At 43.7% G+C, this 20,935-nt stretch overlaps 1 protein-coding gene across 2 annotated transcripts in view; it reads left to right on the top strand.

The window, feature by feature from the left end:
* Positions 1-17,388, top strand: part of epas1b (endothelial PAS domain protein 1b) — a 59,700-nt gene extending 42,312 nt beyond the window's left edge. The window contains exons 7-16 of one of the 2 annotated variants that reach the window (XM_080507252.1): positions 4,231-4,337; positions 6,521-6,668; positions 7,531-7,757; positions 8,666-8,898; positions 9,221-9,334; positions 9,815-10,347; positions 10,711-10,807; positions 10,908-10,995; positions 11,084-11,263; positions 11,680-17,388. In XM_080507252.1, coding sequence (XP_080363378.1) covers positions 4,231-4,337; positions 6,521-6,668; positions 7,531-7,757; positions 8,666-8,898; positions 9,221-9,334; positions 9,815-10,347; positions 10,711-10,807; positions 10,908-10,995; positions 11,084-11,263; positions 11,680-11,828 — 1,876 coding nt within the window. In that variant the 3' untranslated portion in view covers positions 11,829-17,388. Of the gene's footprint in view, positions 1-4,230; positions 4,338-6,520; positions 6,669-7,530; positions 7,758-8,665; positions 8,899-9,220; positions 9,389-9,814; positions 10,348-10,710; positions 10,808-10,907; positions 10,996-11,083; positions 11,264-11,679 lie in introns of both variants that reach the window. The other variant, XM_080507251.1, reaches the window with a different exon arrangement.
* The last annotated feature ends 3,547 nt before the right edge of the window (positions 17,389-20,935 follow it).

Raw genomic sequence — 20,935 nt, 5'->3', positions numbered from 1 at the left:
TTGTAGAAATTATTCTAAAAAATAATTTTTGAAATAATATATATGTAAAATGCAAACTTCTTTGATAAATAAATAGCAATCAAAGTATTGAATAAAAAAGTAAATACTTAAGAAAAATTTAATAAATGCTCAGTAAATAAATAAATGCCTGGAAAAAAATGGAAAATACAAACTTTGATAAATAAATAGTAATTAAATAAAAACATAAATACTTAAAAAAATATATATAAATGCTCTGTAAATAAATAAATGCCTGGGAAAAAAATTAATAACTATATAAAATCCAAACTTTGATAAATAAATAGTAATTAAATAATTGAATAAAATAGTAAATACTTAAAAAAATTAAATAAACGCTCCGTAAATTAAAAGAAAACATGCCTGATAAATAAGTTCAATAAATACAATTTTTTTAAAATACAGGAAAAAATATTTTCAGTAATTTATTCAATTTAAAAATGTGATAGATGTGTTCTTATACTTTGTGACACAATTATAAAATGTGTTGAAATACATACAATATTTCCTCAGAATGTTGAATTTGGAACTGGGAATTACATCTCTGTTCAGATCAACTTACATTACTGGAGCGCAACCTTTCTCTGTCTAATTCTCTGGTGTCAATCAAAGAGTTTCCTCCCAAAAATAAAGCAGAAATACTTATGATTCTGATTGTGTCTTTATAAGAAAAATATAAGAAAGAAATGCTGTAAATAATATCTTAGAAAGTGAAACAGTCAAAACAAAAATCTAAACTCGGAATTTTGAGCCTCCACTTCTCGATTTCAAGAATAGCTCAGAATTCCAGGACAACTGGAACTAAAGATGCGTGATATCTTGGTCATCACATCATAATCGGCCAATTTATGTCATTGCACAATATTCAGAAATCAATGGATGAGTGTAGTGAATGAATTGTCAGGAAATTGTTCTATTTATATGATTCATAGATGTAAATTGTACCAAAGAAATAACGTGTTTTGCACTGAAGTAAATGGAGAAAGATGGTTCACATTCGCTAACGTCTACTTTTCAGAATAAAAACAATATCTGTGAATATCGGTTATCGGCCAAATTTCTCATATCGGTGAATCCATAACTGGAACCCCTTGTTACTCTGGTTTGAATGACGAACACTGCACATATTCACGGATCGGACGTTACACAAGCTCGCAAACCTGTAATCTTATCAAGCCGCTGGCGCAGGACAAAGGTTCCTTTCCCCCGTGTTTGTGTGTTGCTAGAAAAGAACTGCGCATGACTGCGTCACGAACAAGGAGCCATTTTACTAGTTCTTTTTTTTTTTTTTTTTGTGCATTTTGGTGCAACTTAATAGCCGCCTAAATCTGCTCTCCAATTACGCAAATGAGCTTCCAGGAGGTGGGAGAAACTCTTGGCTCAGCAGGGGCTTGGACTCATTAGAGGAGGGACAGAAAGTTTCTTCAGCTCATGTCTGGCGCCGCCAGAGGAGGGAAACACAAGAGTCAAAGGAAATAATGAGACACGACGGTGAGGCGGACATCGGGAGCTGTCTGTGTTTATTTACACCGTTTGCTTTCAAACTGTCTGCAGTTACTCCTGTGGCGACGTCAGTCCTCTGAATATTATTGCTGCTGAGTAGCATTAGCATTAGACTCTGAATCCACAGTGTCTGGGTAGCATTAGCATTAGCATGAGACACTGAATCCACTGTGTCTGAGTAGCATTAGCATTAGCATGAGACACTGAATCCACAGTGTCTGAGTAGCATTAGCATTATCATTAGACTCTGAATCCACAGTGTCTGGGTAGCATTAGCATTAGCATGATACACTGAATCCACAGTGTCTGGGTAGCATTAGCATTAGCATGAGACACTGAATCCACTGTGTCTGAGTAGCATTAGCATTAGCATGAGACACTGAATCCACAGTGTCTGGGTAGCATTAGCATTAGCATGATACACTGAATCCACAGTGTCTGGGTAGCATTAGCATTAGCATGAGACACTGAATCCACTGTGTCTGAGTAGCATTAGCATTAGCATGAGACACTGAATCCACAGTGTCTGAGTAGCATTAGCATTATCATTAGACTCTGAATCCACAGTGTCTGGGTAGCATTAGCATTAGCATGAGACACTGAATCCACAGTGTCTGGGTAGCATTAGCATTAGCATGAGACACTGAATCCACTGTGTCTGAGTAGCATTAGCATTATCATTAGACTCTGAATCCACAGTGTCTGGGTAGCATTAGCATTAGCATGAGACACTGAATCCACAGTGTCTGGGTAGCATTAGCATTAGCAATGTGCACGTCCGTACTTTATATCCTTTGTTTTGTTGTTTCTTCTTCGCATTTTCATCAGTTCATGAATCTGTTTCTTTCTATCATCAAGATTATAGAGCATCTTCCTCCACTAACATCCAGATTATAGAGCATCTTCCTCCTCTAACATCAGATTATAGAGTATATTCCTCCTCTAGCATCAGATTATAGAGCATCTTCCTCCTTTAACATCAGATTATAGAGCATCTTCCTCCTCTAACATCAGATTATAGAGCATCTTCCTCCTCTAACATCAGATTATAGAGCATATTCCTCCTCTAGCATCAGATTATAGAGCATCTTCCTCCTCTAACATCAGATTATAGAGCATATTCCTCCTCTAGCATCAGATTATAGAGCATCTTCCTCCTCTAACATCCTGGTCGATAGAATCACTTGTATCCAAGTGGCTTCCAGAGTAACTGAGCACCTTATATTTGCAGTAATAAATCAGTAAAGTCAAGTTTGTATGAAAGTATTCTTTCATCCGTCTTAATAAAGAACAGGAATAACATGCAAACACTGTGTCGAACCAAATAGAGTTGAAAGATTATTAATGAGAATAAAAAGTCTTTGTTTGCATTATAAAATAAAAAAAATGGAAACGCAAAAGGAATCAATCAAATCTCTTCAACTACAAAAAAAGAAAATCCTGCTTCACTTTGAAATCTCAAAAAATACGTATTTAGTTGAGAAATAATGTGACTGTCTGAGGATTAAATCTGAAGTTTGCCTTTTAGATACACTGTGTAGATGTAGTTTAACTAGATCTTAACAAGGATTCTGTGTTTCACATCAAGAAATGAAATGTGAAACCTTGGATCAATCTTATCAGCAGTATTATAATTTAACGACACGATGCCTTCAGACTCTCTTGTTCAATATTTTCCTTCCCTCTGCAGCGTTTACGGCTCTGAATCTATTTTTCATACATTTTTGATTATTGTCTCTTTTTCTTCCCCTCCCCTCGGTTTCTCTCTCGCATTTTAAAACCCGCTTTCCTCCCCCCTCCTGGTCCTGCAGCTGTCAGTGTTATGTAATACACACACACACACACACACACACACACACACACACACACACACACACACACACACACACACACACACACACACACACACACACACACACACACACTGGGAGTTTCTTATCAACCTTTGGCTCGACACCCTACCAGTTTATCTCCTCGGTGTCGTTTCACATTTCTCCATGAATTCCGCTCCGACAATCTTAAAACAAACGTTCGATGACAGACGGGGGCCGAAGAAACTTTCAATTTGAGCAGACAAACACAGGGACAAAGAGCATGCTTTAGAGCATCTTCCCTCTACCAATCGATGCAGCGTCAGCGAATGTGAGTGAATCGTTTTAATATCAGACAGATTTAATGAACAGCAGTGCCTGGGGTTTACCAAATAAAAGAGCCATGGAAACATTAGGAAGTCTGCATTCTTTGTCCCAGTTTACCCTTGCTGGTCATTTCCTGTTGTCGGTTCTCAGTTTGTGAGGAAAAACACACACACACACACACACACACACACACACACACACACACACACACACACGTGTCCTTTATTGCTGCTGAATTCAAACAAACAGAGCAAAATAAAACCGTTTGTTGCTAAAACAAGTGCATCCGTTCGTGTTTGTGCCTGTTTTTTGAGCTGTCACAGTTTTAAAACAGCCTCTTTTGACAGATGTTTTTCGAAGTGGCCATCAGTCTTCACAGAGTAAACTTGTGTTGAGAGAGAAAGATGATCAGTTCCCAGAAGGTTCGGGAGGCGGCGGAGACCAAGAATGTGAACGATTCTTATTCTTGGACGGCGTTTTGAAATGCTGCACTTCCAGATTCATCCTCATGGCCGTGCAGAGTGAAATGAATCAGTGTGTGTGTGTGTGTGTGTGTGTGTGTGTGTCACAGGGTGTCGGAGTTGATGGGCTACGCTCCCGAGGACCTGCTGGGACGTTCCGTCTACGACTTCTACCACGCCATGGACTCGGACAGCGTCACCAAGAGCCACCACAACTGTAAGTGGTGTCCAGCGTTGACCGGTGGAGGGAATGCAAATGTTCAGATGCTCACAATGAACGCTTATTGAGCTTATTCATCATTTCCTTTGAATTAAGTCTGGTTTACATTGAGCTGTCTATGAAATACCATTTGTTTGGTGGTTTGGCTTGGAGGGGCGCCTCCTGCAGGCCGGTTCATGTTTTGACACTCCTGGTCGACGTTCATTGATGCTGATCAATACAAGTCGGAGATTCATGTATTTATTTGTGAGCTTTCGCCACCAAAACAAGACGTACAAATGCGTTCAAGTTCATGACGAATAGTCTGAATAATCCCACATGTTTGGATTTTTTGCTTATTAGACATATTTAATTATGAGTTTTAACAGAAAAGTTGAAAGTAACGTATTTTTAACCTTTATTTGATCTGTTGATTCATCAAAGCACTTGTTTTTATCTTCTTGTGTGTGTGTGTGTGTGTGTGTGTGTGTGTGTGTGTGTGTGTGTGTGTGTGTGTGTGTGTGTGTGTGTGTGTGTGTGTGTGTGTGTGTGTGTGTGTGCGCACACAGAGCAGGGGCATTAAGATGTCTGTTATCAAATCAAACATGGCCACTGATGTCCTGATGAGGTTTGCACATCAGGACAAACACATTGGACAGGGTCCCAGGTGGCCTCTGTTACAATCTAATGATGGTGTGTGTGTGTGTGTGTGTGTGTGTGTGTGTGTGTGTGTGTGTGTGTGTGTGTGTGTGTGTGTGTGCGTGCGTGCGTGCGTGCGTGCGTGCGTGCGTGTGTGTCATGGCTCTCCTCTGGTTTGACAGTACTGTATCATTAGAGGCTCAGTGACAGTACACCAGGGTAAAGTGGTAATTGAGCTCCAACCCTGCAAGACACAGGAAGTGTGTGTGTGTGTGTGTGTGTTTTCCATACGTTGTAGGGACAACACATGTGTCAACACAACCAGTTTTTCTTGGCTGACGTGCTAGGCTTGCAGAAATAAATGTTTTGTTGAGATCTCCATGAAGAAACTGATTTAAGGTTAGAATGCATATTTATTGTTGCTGCCTCTGATCCTGTTTGAGTGAGTTTCTTTCTGGGGAGGTGGAGGAAGTTTGTGTCCCTTCTTCTGTTGGTCGTCTGCAGCTGTTCGCTGGGTGAAGTTCGCAGATATAAAGAGCTCTCTATTTATCTTTTGAACACACACACACACACACACACACACACACACACACACACACACACACACACACACACACATACACACACAGATACAGATGACCCGCTCTCACGGCCGCCGTGACCAGCCTGTCGATCAGCACATGCGAACAGCCCCTCTCCATTTACACACACACACACACACACACACACACACACACACACACACACACACACACACACACACACACACACACACACACACACACACACACACACACACACACACACACACACTGTCCTCGTGTACGCTCTCTGACCAGCCCTGCTCCTTTCCCACGCCAGTGTTGATCTCTGGACTGTCGCCAGCTCATCTCCTTCTCAGCTCAAAGTCAAGCAGCTACTTTGTCCTGCTTAAAGAAGAATAAATAAACAAAACAAATCCATGCCTCATTGATTTTGGCTGTATGCAACGCAAGTCCACACATATTTATTCCCTAAAAGAACCCTCTGATACTCAAACAGTAAATGAAGCATCTAAATCCGGCAAAACAAACAAACAAGTCTTTTTGTGTGCAGTGACTTTACCTGTGAGGAAACGCTTTCTGTTCAGGAGCAGAGCTTCAAAATCTTTTTGCTGGGAGGACATTAGTCCTTCGTCAAGGTCTGAAACAAAGAGCAGGAGACGACATGGAAAGACGAGAGACGACACCAAAACACTTTAAATATTAGAAACTCAAGCCAGACAATAGTAGAAGAGGTTGTCTTCTTACTGGGATTCTGTCGGTAGTGGAGAGACGAGTGTTTAGAAAAACAACAAACGTGTCTATAAAGAAAGACTTCAGTGTACCTTTCTTTTGGAACGACTTGGACATTTGGTGTTCAAGACGATTCAGATCATTTCCAACCACAACAGGTGAAGGCCTGCTGTTTTTAGTCTCCGGCGAGACTTTTCACGCTTCCTGTCTGAACCCAGACGAGACAGACACGCGTTGTTCAGCCGGGTCGTTTGTATTCACGGTTGTTCTCTGGTTCTGCCTCCGCAGTGTGCAGCAAGGGTCAGGCCGTCAGCGGTCAGTACCGGATGCTGGCCAAGAGCGGCGGCTACGTCTGGGTGGAGACCCAGGGAACCGTCATCTACAACAGCCGCAACTCTCAGCCTCAGTGCATCGTGTGCATCAACTACGTCCTCAGGTAAACCCCGGCGCCCCGACAGTGTGATCCAAATCATAAAGACAGCATGTATGGAAAGTAGCACAAGATTAATTTCATCAATTTATCAGGGGCGAAACTCGCATGATTAAAACTCAACCAATTATATAAAAGGAAAGTGGGAGAAGGAGTTTAATGTGGAAATCACAGACGATGATTGGCTTAATATGTGGAAGATCCACCAAACATCCACTAGTTGGCGGATCTGGAGGGAGTTCTGCTGGAAAAATCTGGTGCGTTTCTTTATTACACCAACGTTGAAAAGTAAACAGCTAAAGAGACAACAGAAATGTTGGGGGGATTGTGGAGAAGTTGACGTGGACCACTCACATGTCTTTTGGAAATGTCATAAAATAAGTGTAATTTGGGAGATGGTGTGTGGAGTGCTACGACAAATGATGGGTTATGAGATCCCAATGTGCTGCAATGTACCATTTCTCTGACGAGAGTCTAGTGGGAAACGATTTATACCTGGTTCCGATACTTTTAGTGGCTTCTAAAGAAGCTATTACCAGGAACTAGGGAGAGATAGAACCACCAACAAAGGACCAATGGCTGACAATTGCGGAAGGAATCTACACTATGGAAAAACTAAGTCACAACCTGCGACTCCAAGAAGCACAAACGGACAAAAAATGGAACAAATGGATTGAATACAAAAAAATGGAACGGCAGAACGACTGATTAATGATGTGAATGCATTGTTGTGACCCAAGCATTGTTTTGATGTTATTTTTGTGTTGATAAAATTCAAATAAAACATGAAGTGAAAAAAAACAAAACCCCGGCGCTCCAGAGACCCCAGACAAACAACCTTGACGGGCTGTCTTTGTTTCTGGTCCAGCGACATCGAGGACAAGTCCATGATCTTCTCCCTGGAGCAGACGGAGTCGCTGCTGAAGCCTCGACTCATGAGCAGCTTCTTCACCGCCGGAGGAGGAGGAGGAGGAGGAGGAGCGGCCCTGGCCGGAGAGCCGGGCGACGCCCTCTACACGGAGCTCAAGGAGGAGCCGGAGGACCTGGCTCAGCTGGCGCCGACCCCCGGAGAAACCATCGTCTCCCTGGACTTCGGTCAGTATCGCCGGGCGGCGTGGAGAAAACGTCAGAGTCGTGGCGGACGGTCGGTTCACAGAGAAGACGCGTTTACTTCTTATGTGACGGTTATTGAAGCGCCTCGTCGTCAGTCTCTTAACCGCTGGTTCAGGAAACTCAACTTTTTGTTTCAGTGGAAGTTTAAAAAAAAACAAACAAGCACATTATGATGAATTAGAGCTGCACGATGTATCGTCATTGCAATATTTCTGTCGCAAAAATACCTGAGTGACAATAAATGATGTAGTGGATTTTAAATGTCATTGATCGTGATTAATTAAAAAACAATCATGTCATTGACAAAAGAAAAACGACAAATGTCAAGGTACAAAGACATGAATATCATCGACATACATTTTTGTGTATTTAATAATATCATATTATGGCTATAATAATACTCAACAGTTCCTCTACCATCAGGCAGCCCATTAAGTGTATTTTTTTTTAAATAACTCAAATTAAAAACGGTGCAATTGAGACTAGAGCCGAACAATTTAATTATAATTTATTGCCATAGTACCGTAAAACATTGGCTCAACTGCGATAAATCCGGTTTCCATGCTCTGCATAGTTACGCTCTGCAGATTCAAAATTTTCAACTTAAAAGAATGACTTGTTTTGTAATTAATAAGCGACAGAGTTCTGTTATCTATGAGAACAAAGGCAATAACCTCTATTTAAGTCCTTGGATTCACTGCAGTACTATTATGAAAATCAGATTTCGACCCAATGTCTTTTGTTTTTCCTTCATTGTTTATCGACTGGTAAAGCAACACACTTCACTGCATTTATTGACGTGCAGCTGTGATCCGCTGTGGCGTTCTGGGACTTGTTCTCCATATACCAGTGAAGCATTTCCTTGTTTTCACACCATGTTTTGTCTGCAGGTCGCTCTCAGTTTGAGGAGCCCCAGCAGCCCACGGCGTTCCCGCAGGCGTCTGCTCCAGGCCCTGCCAGACCTCCGTCCTGGCTGAGCGAGAGCCACAAGTCCGCCGCCGCCGCCGCCGCCACGGGACAAGCCCCGAATCCAGACGTGGCTAGCATGGCCGGCACGTTCAGCGTGAGGCAGAATCCTCCGCCGCCGGGCAGCGCCACGCCGAGTCTGAGCAGCTGCTCCACGGTGAGGACGGTGGTCGGGAGGAAAGGGCTGTTTGTTTGAGTTGAGGGGACTGATTAGTGCGGCGGCGAGCGGCCGGGCGGGTCGTAGTTTGTCCCGTCTGTGTCGGCTGAGGTCAGTGTGTGTGTGAGAATGACGGGGGAGGACGATTTGGACGGCCGTCTCGCGGTGAATGCAGCCTTTGTTGAAACCCTTCTCTTTTCTTTCTGTCTTTTTTGTCCATGCTTGTTGTGGTGTTCCTCCTCCCCCTCCCCCTCCTCCTCCTCCTCCTCCCCCTCCCCCTCCTCCTCCTCCTCCTCCTCCTCCCCCTCCTCCCCCCCTGCAGCCCAGCAGCCCCGGTGACTACTACAGCTCGGTGGAGGGCGACCTGAAGGTGGAGCTCACCGAGAAGCTCTTCGCTCTGGACACGGACGGAGGCGGCGCCTCCGCGAACACTGAGGTGTGTGAGAGAGACCAGAGCCGTCGTGGAGTTGCGGGTTTCGTACCAAAGCAGGCATGACGCACTTTTCTAATAGTTTAGTTTGACTTGCCTTTTCCTGCATTATCAGAGTTCCAGTGTGTCGTGTGTCTGTTCAGTCGGAGAACGCTCCCTCTCGTCCAGCCAGGTGTTTGCAGTCTGATTAACAAATATATACAAAGAATATACAAGCCTATATATACGTATGTATGTTCTCATATTTACTGAAGAAATCATTCAAACCTAAAAAATGTAATGTTTTATATTCAGATTCATGTAATAAAACATCTTCAGCAGTTTCTTAAATGTTCTCCAGGAATCAGCTTTACATGTTGGATATGTTTAATCTTGAGGATGATCTGGAAGCAGCCCGACACCGACTGGGAGCTCTGATGAAGCTGTTTGACCAGCAGCTGTGGACTTTGCCCTAAATCCTCTCTGCACTGTGTTTTCTAACTCCAGCGGGACTTGAGTGACTTGGACCTGGAGACTCTGGCTCCGTACATCCCGATGGACGGAGAGGACTTCCAGCTCAATCCCATCATCCCCGAGTCCGAGCCCCTGGAGGCGGCGGGCGGCGGGCCCATGGCGCCCCCGGCCGGCGGCCTGCCCCAGACCCAGCACTTCCCCCAGCAGAGCTTCAGCAACGTGGCCAGCCTCTTCCAGCCGCTGTCCTCCAGCCCTCAGCCGCAGGGCGCGTACCAGCTCCACCCCTCCGCCTCCTGGGGAGCGGGGGACAAGAGGGCCGCCGGCCAGGGAGCCGCGGACCCCCGCATGATGTCCTACATCATGGGGCACATGAGGAACTCGTCCTGCGCCCCGCTGTCCTCCATGGGGGGCCGGCAGAACCTGCAGTGGCCACCGGATCCTCTGTTAACCTACCAGCAGCAGCAGCAGCCTCAGGCCGGCGCCAAGACGTACCTGATGGACACGCTGTCGGGGGACGAGCGTCCGTCCTGCCAGAAGACCATGCAAAATGTCATGCAGAAACAGAGGTGAGAAGAGGGACAACTCTCTGTGCTTCACCACATTATGTTACAAAACCGCATCTCATGAAGATTTCCATGAAAGTTGCACCAAATTTTGGTTATTTATTGAACGCTATAAAGCCGAATCCAGAAGTATGCGAATGGCATGTGAAGGCTATCCATTGCTGGAAGTCATGACACACTGGAGGCTGCCATTGTTGTTATTGTGCATCTACTGAGCATGTGCAGAAGGACTCTGCTGTGGCCATGGTGTACATCCACTGTAGCAGCGTTTCAGGGAATTTGTTGTGTAAACGGTGTCTGAAATAAGCCTCTTCATCATCAATGTCCTTCAGTTTCGTTCTAATGAGCGTTGCCTGGTACCCGCAGGTCCATCGAGGACTTTGCACAGTCCTACAGAGACATGAGTCCAGCCAGAGTGGCCATGACCAGCAGTATCAAGCGCTCCTTCAACCAGATGGCAGTGGTGAGTCTCTTTACCCGATAAGAAACGGACGATGCAGGCGGCGGCCTTCGCGGTAAAGAGGAACACGACGCACGTTGTAAGCAAGTGGTTGATCTTCCAGGGGGACGGTAAGCTTCAGGAGATCGTATGGAAGAAGATGCGAGGGGACGGCTGCATGGATCGCTCTCTCAGCTCAGGATCTTTGGCGGGTAGGTTCCAGTCCCCCCCCCCCCCCCCCCCCCTCCGACGTCCACCCGGGAACGCCTCGTAACGTTCGGCTCCTCGTCCCTCCCGCAGAGTCGGAGATGGGGCGGATGATGCCGGGCAGCATGCCCTCGTGTCTCAGCTCGCTGCAGCAGCACAGGAAGTCTCAGTGTCCCGGGAGCGCCGGGATAAGCGGCGCGTCCGAGAAAGCCTTCCCCCAGAAGAGCTGCAACTACACGCAGTTCAGCGTGCTGCCGTCAAACAAGTCAGAGGGTGAGTTCAAGCCGTAGCGAGGACAAAGCAGTAGGAGCAAAAAGGTGCCGCCTCAGCAGAAAGGAGATGATGATCGGTTCCTTAAAATAGTTTGAGAGCTGAAATCCACAGACGTTCCAAACCTTCACTTTTCCATTGTAATGAGAATTCAGTGTTCAGTTATTGCCGTCCTGAACACTGTACAGGGGGAGTTGGAGGTTTTTCTAGAGCAAGTTGTTTATTTGTCCGAATTCCTGGTTTTGGGGCGAAGTGTGTGCCTTCCCCCTACCTGTGACCTTTGCCCTCTACATATCTACAAGTGTCCAAACAGTCCAACAACCGAAAACATCTCGATTGAATAATAATCATAAATGTCTCCAACGCCCATCGCCTTTATACTAAAAGTGCCACTTCCTGTTTCTGTCTGCGTCTCCCAGGCATCAGCCGTTTGTTGGGCCCGTCCTTCGAGCCCTCCTTCCTGCCCGAGTTGACCCGTTACGACTGTGAGGTCAACGTCCCGCTGCAGGGCAACCTGCACCTCCTCCAGGGTTGTGACCTGCTGCGAGCCCTGGACCAGGCCACCTAGAGCGCCCCCCCCCTCCTGCTCCGAGCCCGCGCTCGGCCTCCACCAGGACTTACCCCCACCCAGCAAGCCCCAGACTTTTCAGTCCTCCTCTTTGTACCTCTTCGCCCCGTGAGAGCCACGGGGCCAAGCTACCTAATGGTGTTCATTACCGCACCCTCACTGCCTCCGTCTGGAGTTCACTTCCTAGATCGTCTAAACAAGCTGAGAAAATCGGGGTCAAGCCACTCACGAGCCCTTCACACGTCCTTGAAGCAGATAAAAACTCCTCTCCGGCACACAAATGTTGAAATTAATAAAAAAAAAAAAAATGGGGGCCAGAAAGTTTCTCTATTAAACCTTGTGAATTGTTTTGAAAAGTCTCCACACTGGGATGGCGCCCGTCTCACCAGGGTTGGAGGCTGAGGCTGAACCCCAGTCGTCGGTGTTAGCGGGTGTTAGCGGGTGTTAGCGGTGTGGGATTTAGAACGTAGAGCTCTGCCCGAACATCCACTCCAGCTCAACGCGGTGGAGGCTGATGAGCTGGAGATACCTTCGCTCTCGCATCCCAAATATTCACACAGTCTGGAGCTGTGGTTGGGGCTGGGGCTGGAGCTGGGCTTGGATCGGCTGGGCTGGGGTTGGAGCTGAGGTTGGGTTGGAGCTGGGCTGGGGCTGAGGCAGGGCTGAGGCCAGGGCTATGCTTGTGGCCGAGTATCACAAGCTCATTCTGGTATTTTCTCTCCTCTTGTTGTTCGATTCTGCTCATCGGTTCCCAAAGACGACGTTCCTAATCACGACGGTGCAATATGCAAGACTGGAGCACTTTATAATGCGGCTAAATGTAAAGAATTGGCACTGAGTTGTGCTTCTAATTAGTAAAAAAAAAAAAGTCTTATTTAATTTATTGTTGAAAGCCATTAAGAGATGAGCAGAATATAGACACAAGCTTCCCCGAATCTTACAGTTTCTTATCTTTATGGAGGCCAGCTCGAGTACAATCATTTCTAATTTTGTTGTATGATAAAACATTTAATTGTATATAAAAGGTCACCTTTATTAAAGATAAAGATTATTTGTTTTATTTCCTTCATTGTGTAGCTTTGCGTCGATTTTACAATCAGAAATGAGCAAATTGAGCTTGTTTATTGTTGCCTCTGGCTCTCCGGCCCCAACTTTAACGTTCCTTATGGGCAAAAGACTTGTTGTCTTCTGGGAAATGTTCAATACACCAATTCTGATGCAACAAATGGTTTTTCGCTCCGCATTAGCTTCCACCTCTTTTGAAAGTTTGCGTCCCAGAGCAGAACATCAGCAGACGTCTCTGTGTTTTCAAGCAGTCCGTCTGTGAGACGATATCCGGCCCAGCTCCACCCGTCTGCAGCCTCCACCCGCCTGCCTCTTCTCACCCGAGTCCGCCACAAGCCGCTTCACCGTAGCATTAGCTTGGGTCAAATTATACGCGTTATATTTTTTTGTTTTCGAGTTATTATGATTATTCTATACTTCTGTTACTGAATTGAGACGTTTTAGCTTCTATCAAGCCCCTCCTCACCTCATTTCCTCCAAGTCAGCGGGACACTTTACATATCCTTCCTACTCTTTATTTTCTTTCTTTTTTTTGCTTTTTTTTTGGTTGTTTGTTTGTTTTTGGTTCTCACTCAGTTCACCAGATAATAAAACATTTATTGCCAGACATGTACTCTACTGTAAGTTGAATATTGTTAAGTTTAGTTTAGTTTTTTTTCTTTTCTTGATCCTTTCTGCTTCAATCTGTCCTTTTTCTCGTCGGGTAAGTAGCTTTTAGTGTGACTACAGGGTTTTTATTATTTCCTTATCGTGCAATTCTCTTTGATGGAGCTGAAGCTTCGGCAGGGCGTAAATTAGCCACGTTCACCAAACCATTTAGCTCGCACTGGCGAGTGTGACCTGCTGCGAGAGCTCATATCAGCTGACACACTTTAATAGAAATCCATAAGAGGTGTGCACAGACCCCGAGGAGACGGGGGTGGAGCGAGTTTATTAAAATTCTATTTATTAGTTGATTAGTTGAAGGTTTCAATTAGATACTTCATTATGAGGAGAGAGGTGAGTCCCTACTGGTTGCGGTCCTTTAATAATATACAATATTTCCAATAAAAGAATACAATACTTGTGTTCCTTTATTGTGCTTTTTTGTGTGCGTGTCTACACTGAAGGTCACTTCCAATCAGCCTCTTGAATTTAGAATTTCAATCTGAAAAGAGACAATTTTCTGCTGCAGTGCCTCATGAGGATATTTCAATGCATGAAAACGGACATGGCCAGTGTTATATGTCGTGTTTCTTTGGAGGAAAACTCAAAGTCGTGATGAAATGATATCACAAATGTGCACCAAATCTAAGAAATCCGGTCTCGTTTGTGTACCGTTGCGTTTTTGGCTTCAGTTTTTGGTGATTCAGGCGGTACGGCGGTCGCCTCTCACTTGGAATGTTCCAGGGCTGATTCCCCAACTCCCTCTGTTAAAGTGTCCTTGAGCCCCCAGCCTGCTCCCATTGGAGGGATTGACCGCCTCGCACAGCGGCCACATCCGTCGTTTCAAATGAATTTCCCTCTGTGATCATGTCTATTCCATCACGACTAAAATGGCGCTATAAAGACCAATAATCCGTCCGTCTGTGCACACCCCGACACGCTCAAGTGTTTTCCTTTTTTTATCCTTGACGATGATTCGAAGGCCACGTGATTCTAAGTTGATACCAGAAAGCTTCAGTGCAGACGGTTACTAGATTTCTCTAAAAACGTCTCTCTTTTCTCTTTGAATCGTCTTTGTGTGTGTGTGTCTGTGTGTGTGTGTCTGTGTGTGTGTGTGTGTGTGTGTGTGTGTGTGTGTGTGTGTGTGTGTGTGTGTGTGTGTGTGTGTGTGTGTGTGTGTGTGTGTGGTGACCACTTCTGGATATGAACTATAGAGCTTTGTACACATATATAGGTAATGTATTTAAAGACAGAACTAATGTTGAAGACAGTGTTTGTTTTTTTTAGTGTTCTTGTGTCCTGGTACTTTGTCATACCCCCCCCCCCCAGTACTTGCATTGTGATCATATCTGTTGGCAGCGCTGCCCCCCCCCCCCCCCCCCTTTTGTGTTTTATCCATCTTTCTTTAAAGTTTTCACCTGAAATACCTGTTTTTCATCTGTTGGCTGGCCAGTACTGTTGTTGTTCTTGCTTTAAAAAAAAAAAACCTAAACGATTATACGTGGAGAAAAAAAAGCTATAATGTCAGTTTTTCTAAGTTTCACTTTCCAGATATGTAGCATTTTGAATATTGTAAAAAAAAAAAAAAAACAACAACAACAACGACAGAAAGAAAGAGGTGAAGTTGTCACATTTTAATCACATAGTTTTCCAGTTGCATATATATAAAAGCTGCGGTGCTTTATAGACCATATATGTGTCATTTCTAGAGCTTTTATTGGATCCACTAACGCTGTTCCGATGTTTTTTCTGCCTTAAGATGTGCTGAGCTTCTCTTTAAAGTGGCTTTTAATCTGAATAACGTGCCTTACTGTGACTGTAAATTCACCCTTCGAGCGCCCGGTGTGTTCCGTCCGAACCGTAGACGTAGCTATTTCAATAAAAGGCCTTCTGGTTTGCTAGCTAACCGTTCCGTTTTAGTTCCCCCCTTCTCTTGAATAATCGTTTATATCCACGTAGAACAGCAGACCCTTTAGCAGAAGCCTCTTCGCTTTTGTTCACACTTGTGGTGCGGCTCATTTTGTCTGGACTGAATATGAAACATTGCATTTTGTGTGGAATTGGTCATTTCAGCGTCGACTAACTTTTGGACCTGCTGCGAACTGGGACTCAAATCCAAAAAGTTCTAGTGACTTCTTTCAAGTTGTTGGCGAAGTGACTAAAATTTCTTCAACCGACTTGAAAGATTGTCGATAGACAATGCCAGAGGCACAAAAACACTTAGATTAAAAAAAATATATATATATACTGAATAAATGTGTTTTGTAAAGGTTTGGGCCAAGTTCCGCTTCAATTCTTCAAATTTTAACCAGAAAATTAAATCAAGAATTTGAAAAAGCTAAATCAGTTCTGACCTTGTAAACTTCATCTTCTAATTTTAGTAACTTCTTCTACAAAGTGGCAATTTGACCATTTATGAACTCGCCGAGTTGGTGTGGTGTTTTCAAGGGGTCCCAGCCCACGTCCCTGCTGCACGCCGAGCTCAGCGCCGACGCCGCAAATCTTCAGCTCCGCTGTGCTTCTTGGAGCGATCAGAGTTAAAACTGAGTCAACCCGAGTGTGAACAGAGGAGATCTTTAGAACACACCGCCGGTCTTCTGCTGACGGCGAGGTCAAACTTTGCGTGACGTTTTAAAGGAAACCGTTTCCCCGACTCGTCAGGCGCTCCGACTGGCGACGAAGCTGCTGGATGGGGGGGTTTTAAGGATTAGCTGGAAAAGAATTGACTGTACAAGTTTGTTAAAAAGTGTCACAACATGCTGCACATGCTAATTTGATTTGTGCGCGTGGCACTGGCGCTGCGACGTGGGGGATGCTAACGGCGTGCTGAGGTGTTAAAATCTCTAAAATATAATTGTTTTAAAAATGGCCCATAATGTTACCGTGTACCTAAACTATGGTCATTGGGGATTTGAAATAAGTTTTAACAAGTTTGCAGACTTTAAAAATAGAAATGATGCTTGTTTAAAAGTTGAGCTCGCGCTCGTAGCGAAGAAAATAAAGCGCAAGTTTTGAACCATTTTCCAAACTAATATGAATGCAAATATTTCCTGCACAACTTGCCCACTGATGAGCATTTCCTCAATCATCCACTCACAGATCACTCCTATTTATCAATCCCCCCCCAAAAAAAGATGGATGTTTTCAATTTTTTAAATTGGAGGTCCTTTATATTTTAATGTAAAAAAAATAACCAATGAACCCATTCATAATAGCTGGATCTTTAAAAAAAAAAAAGCACCTTATAACATGTTCAAAAGGATCTTTTTTTAAATTGTTCTATCTATTTTTCAATTTAAGTGCAATATGGACATGTTATCAAACGGTGGGTTTTTCAGACGCTAAAGACGATTCAGCGCTACGGCGTTTAAAGGTGACGGATTGTTTATGTTAAGAACTAAATCGTGTTAATGTATGTGGACAGAGTTGGGCTTGTTGAAAGTTGATTTTTTATTTTTTATTTTTTGAAATAAAGAAATGAACTAGACAACAGAGAAGATCCTGCATCTATCACCAGTGGTGGCGCTCCACATCCTGTGCTGCTCGAAGGGTTTCCCACAACAACAATAACAACAACAACAAAATCTAATCAATCCACTCCACTTTGAAGATAAAGTCGGCACTTTCTCTTTGTGTAACAACAGGGTTTTTTTTCTTCCTTACTTGTATTCTGTTTTTGTCACTGTCATATCAGCTAATTCAGTTCTTTTTTTTTTTTTATATGCTAAAAATCCATATTGATTTTATTATTATGATATATTGTTCTCATTGTTATTACTATATGGGAAATTTAACCCAATAAGAAGTTTGTGTTTCTGCACTGATATCTTATTAAAGCATACTGATCTTACCCTCCCTCATGGCGTTGTATTACTTCTAGAACCACGTGTTATATTCATTCATTTACTGATCTGAACTGAATCTACTGTGACCTGGAAGTGGCTAAAAAGTCACTGAAGAGGGACAAAAAAATCACTTTTTATGTTTGCGAGAGATTTAATAGTAGGTTTTTAATATATATATATATATTTGATATATATATTTTACAAAAATGTGTTCACTTCCTGTAGATCGGGGGTGTCGAAGACGTTTCAGTTCAGGAGCCACAAACAGTTCAGTTTCATCTTGAGTGAACCAGAAAGGTAAAATAGTGCCATAATAGCCTGTTACGTTTTGTCCTTGCTGTGGCAGCGAGCCTCGTGGGGAAAATGTCGATATCTTCACTAAACCAAATAATTACTTCTGAGAATAATTATGATATTAACAATTTTGATGAAAACTTCTGGTAAAAAAGATAATCCTGCCAAAAAACTAGAGTGAGCGAGTGAGTCTCTGTGTGTGTTTTTTGGTTTGTTTTTAACATTTCACTTTATTTTCCCCTCCAGAAGATTTGGTCAAAAAAAAAGAAAAAGAAAGAAAGTGCTTCTATTTCTTTCGGAATATTCAAATTCTTCAGGTTAGGCAAAAAATAAATAAAAAAAAAGAGTATATGTCTCGTAATATGGCACTGCTCATCCAGAATTATTATTATTATTGTTATTGTTTAACTACAACGGTGTGAGTATGAGTGTTAGTCAGTATTCAGAGTTATAAAGGGACTAGACAAATTTAATCTTCCTCACTTCTTTTTGAGGATGTAGAAACACACATATTATCATTATTATTGTATTTTCTATTAATTTCCAATAATAGGTACGGCCACAGGGTTAACCATGGAGACATCGGATATTTTGCCCAGGGGTTTTCTTGATGTTTGGGACGAAATCAGTGAAATGACTGCTGATTGCATTAATGCTGATTAAACGTTGATAATGACGGCTCATTATCAACATTTTCTCCTTCCCATTGGATGGGAATGGATCTGACTTCTGCGTTTTCCAGTTTGATCCTGGAGGAATTCAGCAGTGACGGACTGCAAGAGTGGCTGGCGTCCCTCAGGCGTCCCTCCTCGGACCCCTCTACATGTCTCGCCTGTCGCTGTGTGCAGCAGGTGGGAGCCTTTGAGCGGACGAGCGTGCACGAGCACGAGCGTGCACGGCTGTGTTTACGTTGGTCCGCCGCCAGCACGGGGCTCCAGTTCAGCCCCATTTAGATGTTTCAAACAGTTTAATTAACAGAACACGGTGTGACTGTTTGTCCTGCGCTGCCGGTTCCTCCCTCCTCCTCCCTCTTCCTCCCTCTTCCTCAGGCCTGTGGAGATTTGAAAAAGGGCGTTCTGGGTCTGCAGTGTTCTGTCCTCTGCAGCCTGAGATTTGCAGTGAAGATTAGGTTTGTTAAGAGCTGAAAACAGGCGCGGCCTCGTGGAAGTTCATGTTGACGAAACTGTTTTCTGCTTTGTCTTTTGCGTCGGAGGTGTAAAACACACGTGGTTTCTGGTTGAAAACGTCTGTGAAAATAAAATAGATATCGGTCCAGATTGTAAGGAGGAGAGAATGCAGATGCAGAATGATTATTCATTTCCACCTCTGTTAAATAGTTGTTGATGAGAGTCTGGGCTGCTTCAAAGCTTTGTCGCTGCGCTTTGATGTTTTGTCGCTGCGCTTTGATGTTTTGTCGCCGCCGTCTTATTGTGACGCACGTCCTGGATTCGAGTCTTCGACACAAATACGTCCAGAACAACAACCTGAGTCCTGGAAGATTGTGCAGGTTTTCAGGATGCTACACCATCTGAGGAAAACAAAAACACAAGGCTCGTGATCGGTTGGTTTGGCTGCTACGCTTCAGGATCTCGTGTCATTATTGTAATAAAGAGCATCTCTTACTTGTTGTGATTCTTATGTGATCTCAATGTTTTTAACCTACATCTTCCAAAGACTGAATTCCTCTCTGCATGCCTGTGTGTGTGGTTTCAATACAAAAACAAGCAACAGTACCCACTAGTGGCCCGACATGGAAACTACATTGTTTTTGAAACATTACCATGTGTGAAGTGATGGTCGGCCCATCGGGAGGCTACAGCTCCTCACAGGGGCAGGGTATACTGTAAAACAAACACACCATTTCAAGTTAAAATCACACAATGAATGATGATAAAGTCTAACCGTAAAACCCTTAAATTACAATAAAACATGTAGATTAAAAAATTGTATCATACACAATAAAATCATACTTCCACCGGCGACATGTAAACACTTAAACTTTAGTGAAATGAAAATGCAAATTTCATGTGAATCTTTGCTCCTTCTATCAACGTGTGTGTGTGTGTGTGTGTGTGTGTGCGCGCGCGTGTGTGTGTGTACTTTCCAACTCATGTGTATTGGGGTTTTCTTTTGAAGCCCCTCAAGCTACATTTTTCATATAAGAAGTTCTTCATAATCGATGATGGGTTGATCGACTGTGCTGCTGGTGGAGATACCATCAGCACTGGGTGAACGCCGACGGGGGTTTGGACGGTTTGCTGACGGAGGACGCCGCCAGACGATGTGCCAACACATCCTGACGAGTCCCCAAGTCAACAAACGTCTCTCCTTTTGTACTTCTTCCTTCCTCCGCACAAAGGCAGGAATCCAGACTTCACGGGCACAGAATAGCATGTGAGCCGGCAAACAACGCACACACACACGCGCACACACACACACACACACACACACACACACACACACACACACACACACACACACACACACACACACACACACACACACACACACACACACACACTCTGAGTCAGAGCCTTTTGTCTCCTTCAGGTGGGGAGTCAGGAAAAGTCTGTGGAGGTAAAAAGGGAGGAACCGGCGACTCGGCTCGGCCGGCTTCCTCTTGTTTTAGCTTTCCGAGGAGAGTCTTTTATTTAATGTCTGCCGTAAAGAAAAAGAAAAAACTTTCCAAAAATCTTAACCTTGGAATGACGTGGGTTTATTACCGAGCTCTCACACACGATGAACACACCATCATGTACATAAAGGGTTTAACGTTTCTGATGTGTGTGTGAGCTAAGAGACTAAACAGTTAAAACTAACATTATGAGTCGGCACCATATGAGCTGATTAGTGTTTCATCGATGTACGTGGTGTATTTGAACAAGTCGGAGCTGCGGCACACCCTCACACCCTCGAGGTTGTGTTAATGATAAATCAAACATCAATTCAATTTTCTTACTCCAAAAAGAAAGAACGCTATCAGGAGAGTTAATTATGCGGCCTATTATGCTCATATCAATGCTCTTTTTATTGAATCAAAAACGTTAAAATTACACGACCTTGTTGACCTCAACACTGCAGTTGTGACGTATAAAGCACATAAACAGCTGTGGAATGTCGGGATGAAGCTTTAAAATGTTCCGGTTCAATTCACACATTTAAAAAACCTTCAAGAACAATGTCATAGGAAAATCCATTGCGTATTAATAATATGATCCATTATAGTAATAATAACAAAAACTAAATAGTAAAGTGTTG

The sequence above is a fragment of the Blennius ocellaris genome, assembly GCF_963422515.1.
Source record: "Blennius ocellaris genome assembly, chromosome: 13".
Classification (NCBI taxonomy): Eukaryota; Metazoa; Chordata; class Actinopteri; order Blenniiformes; family Blenniidae; genus Blennius; species Blennius ocellaris.
Note: the sequence above shows the minus strand (reverse complement) of the source record. Positions and strands in the feature narration are given on the sequence as shown.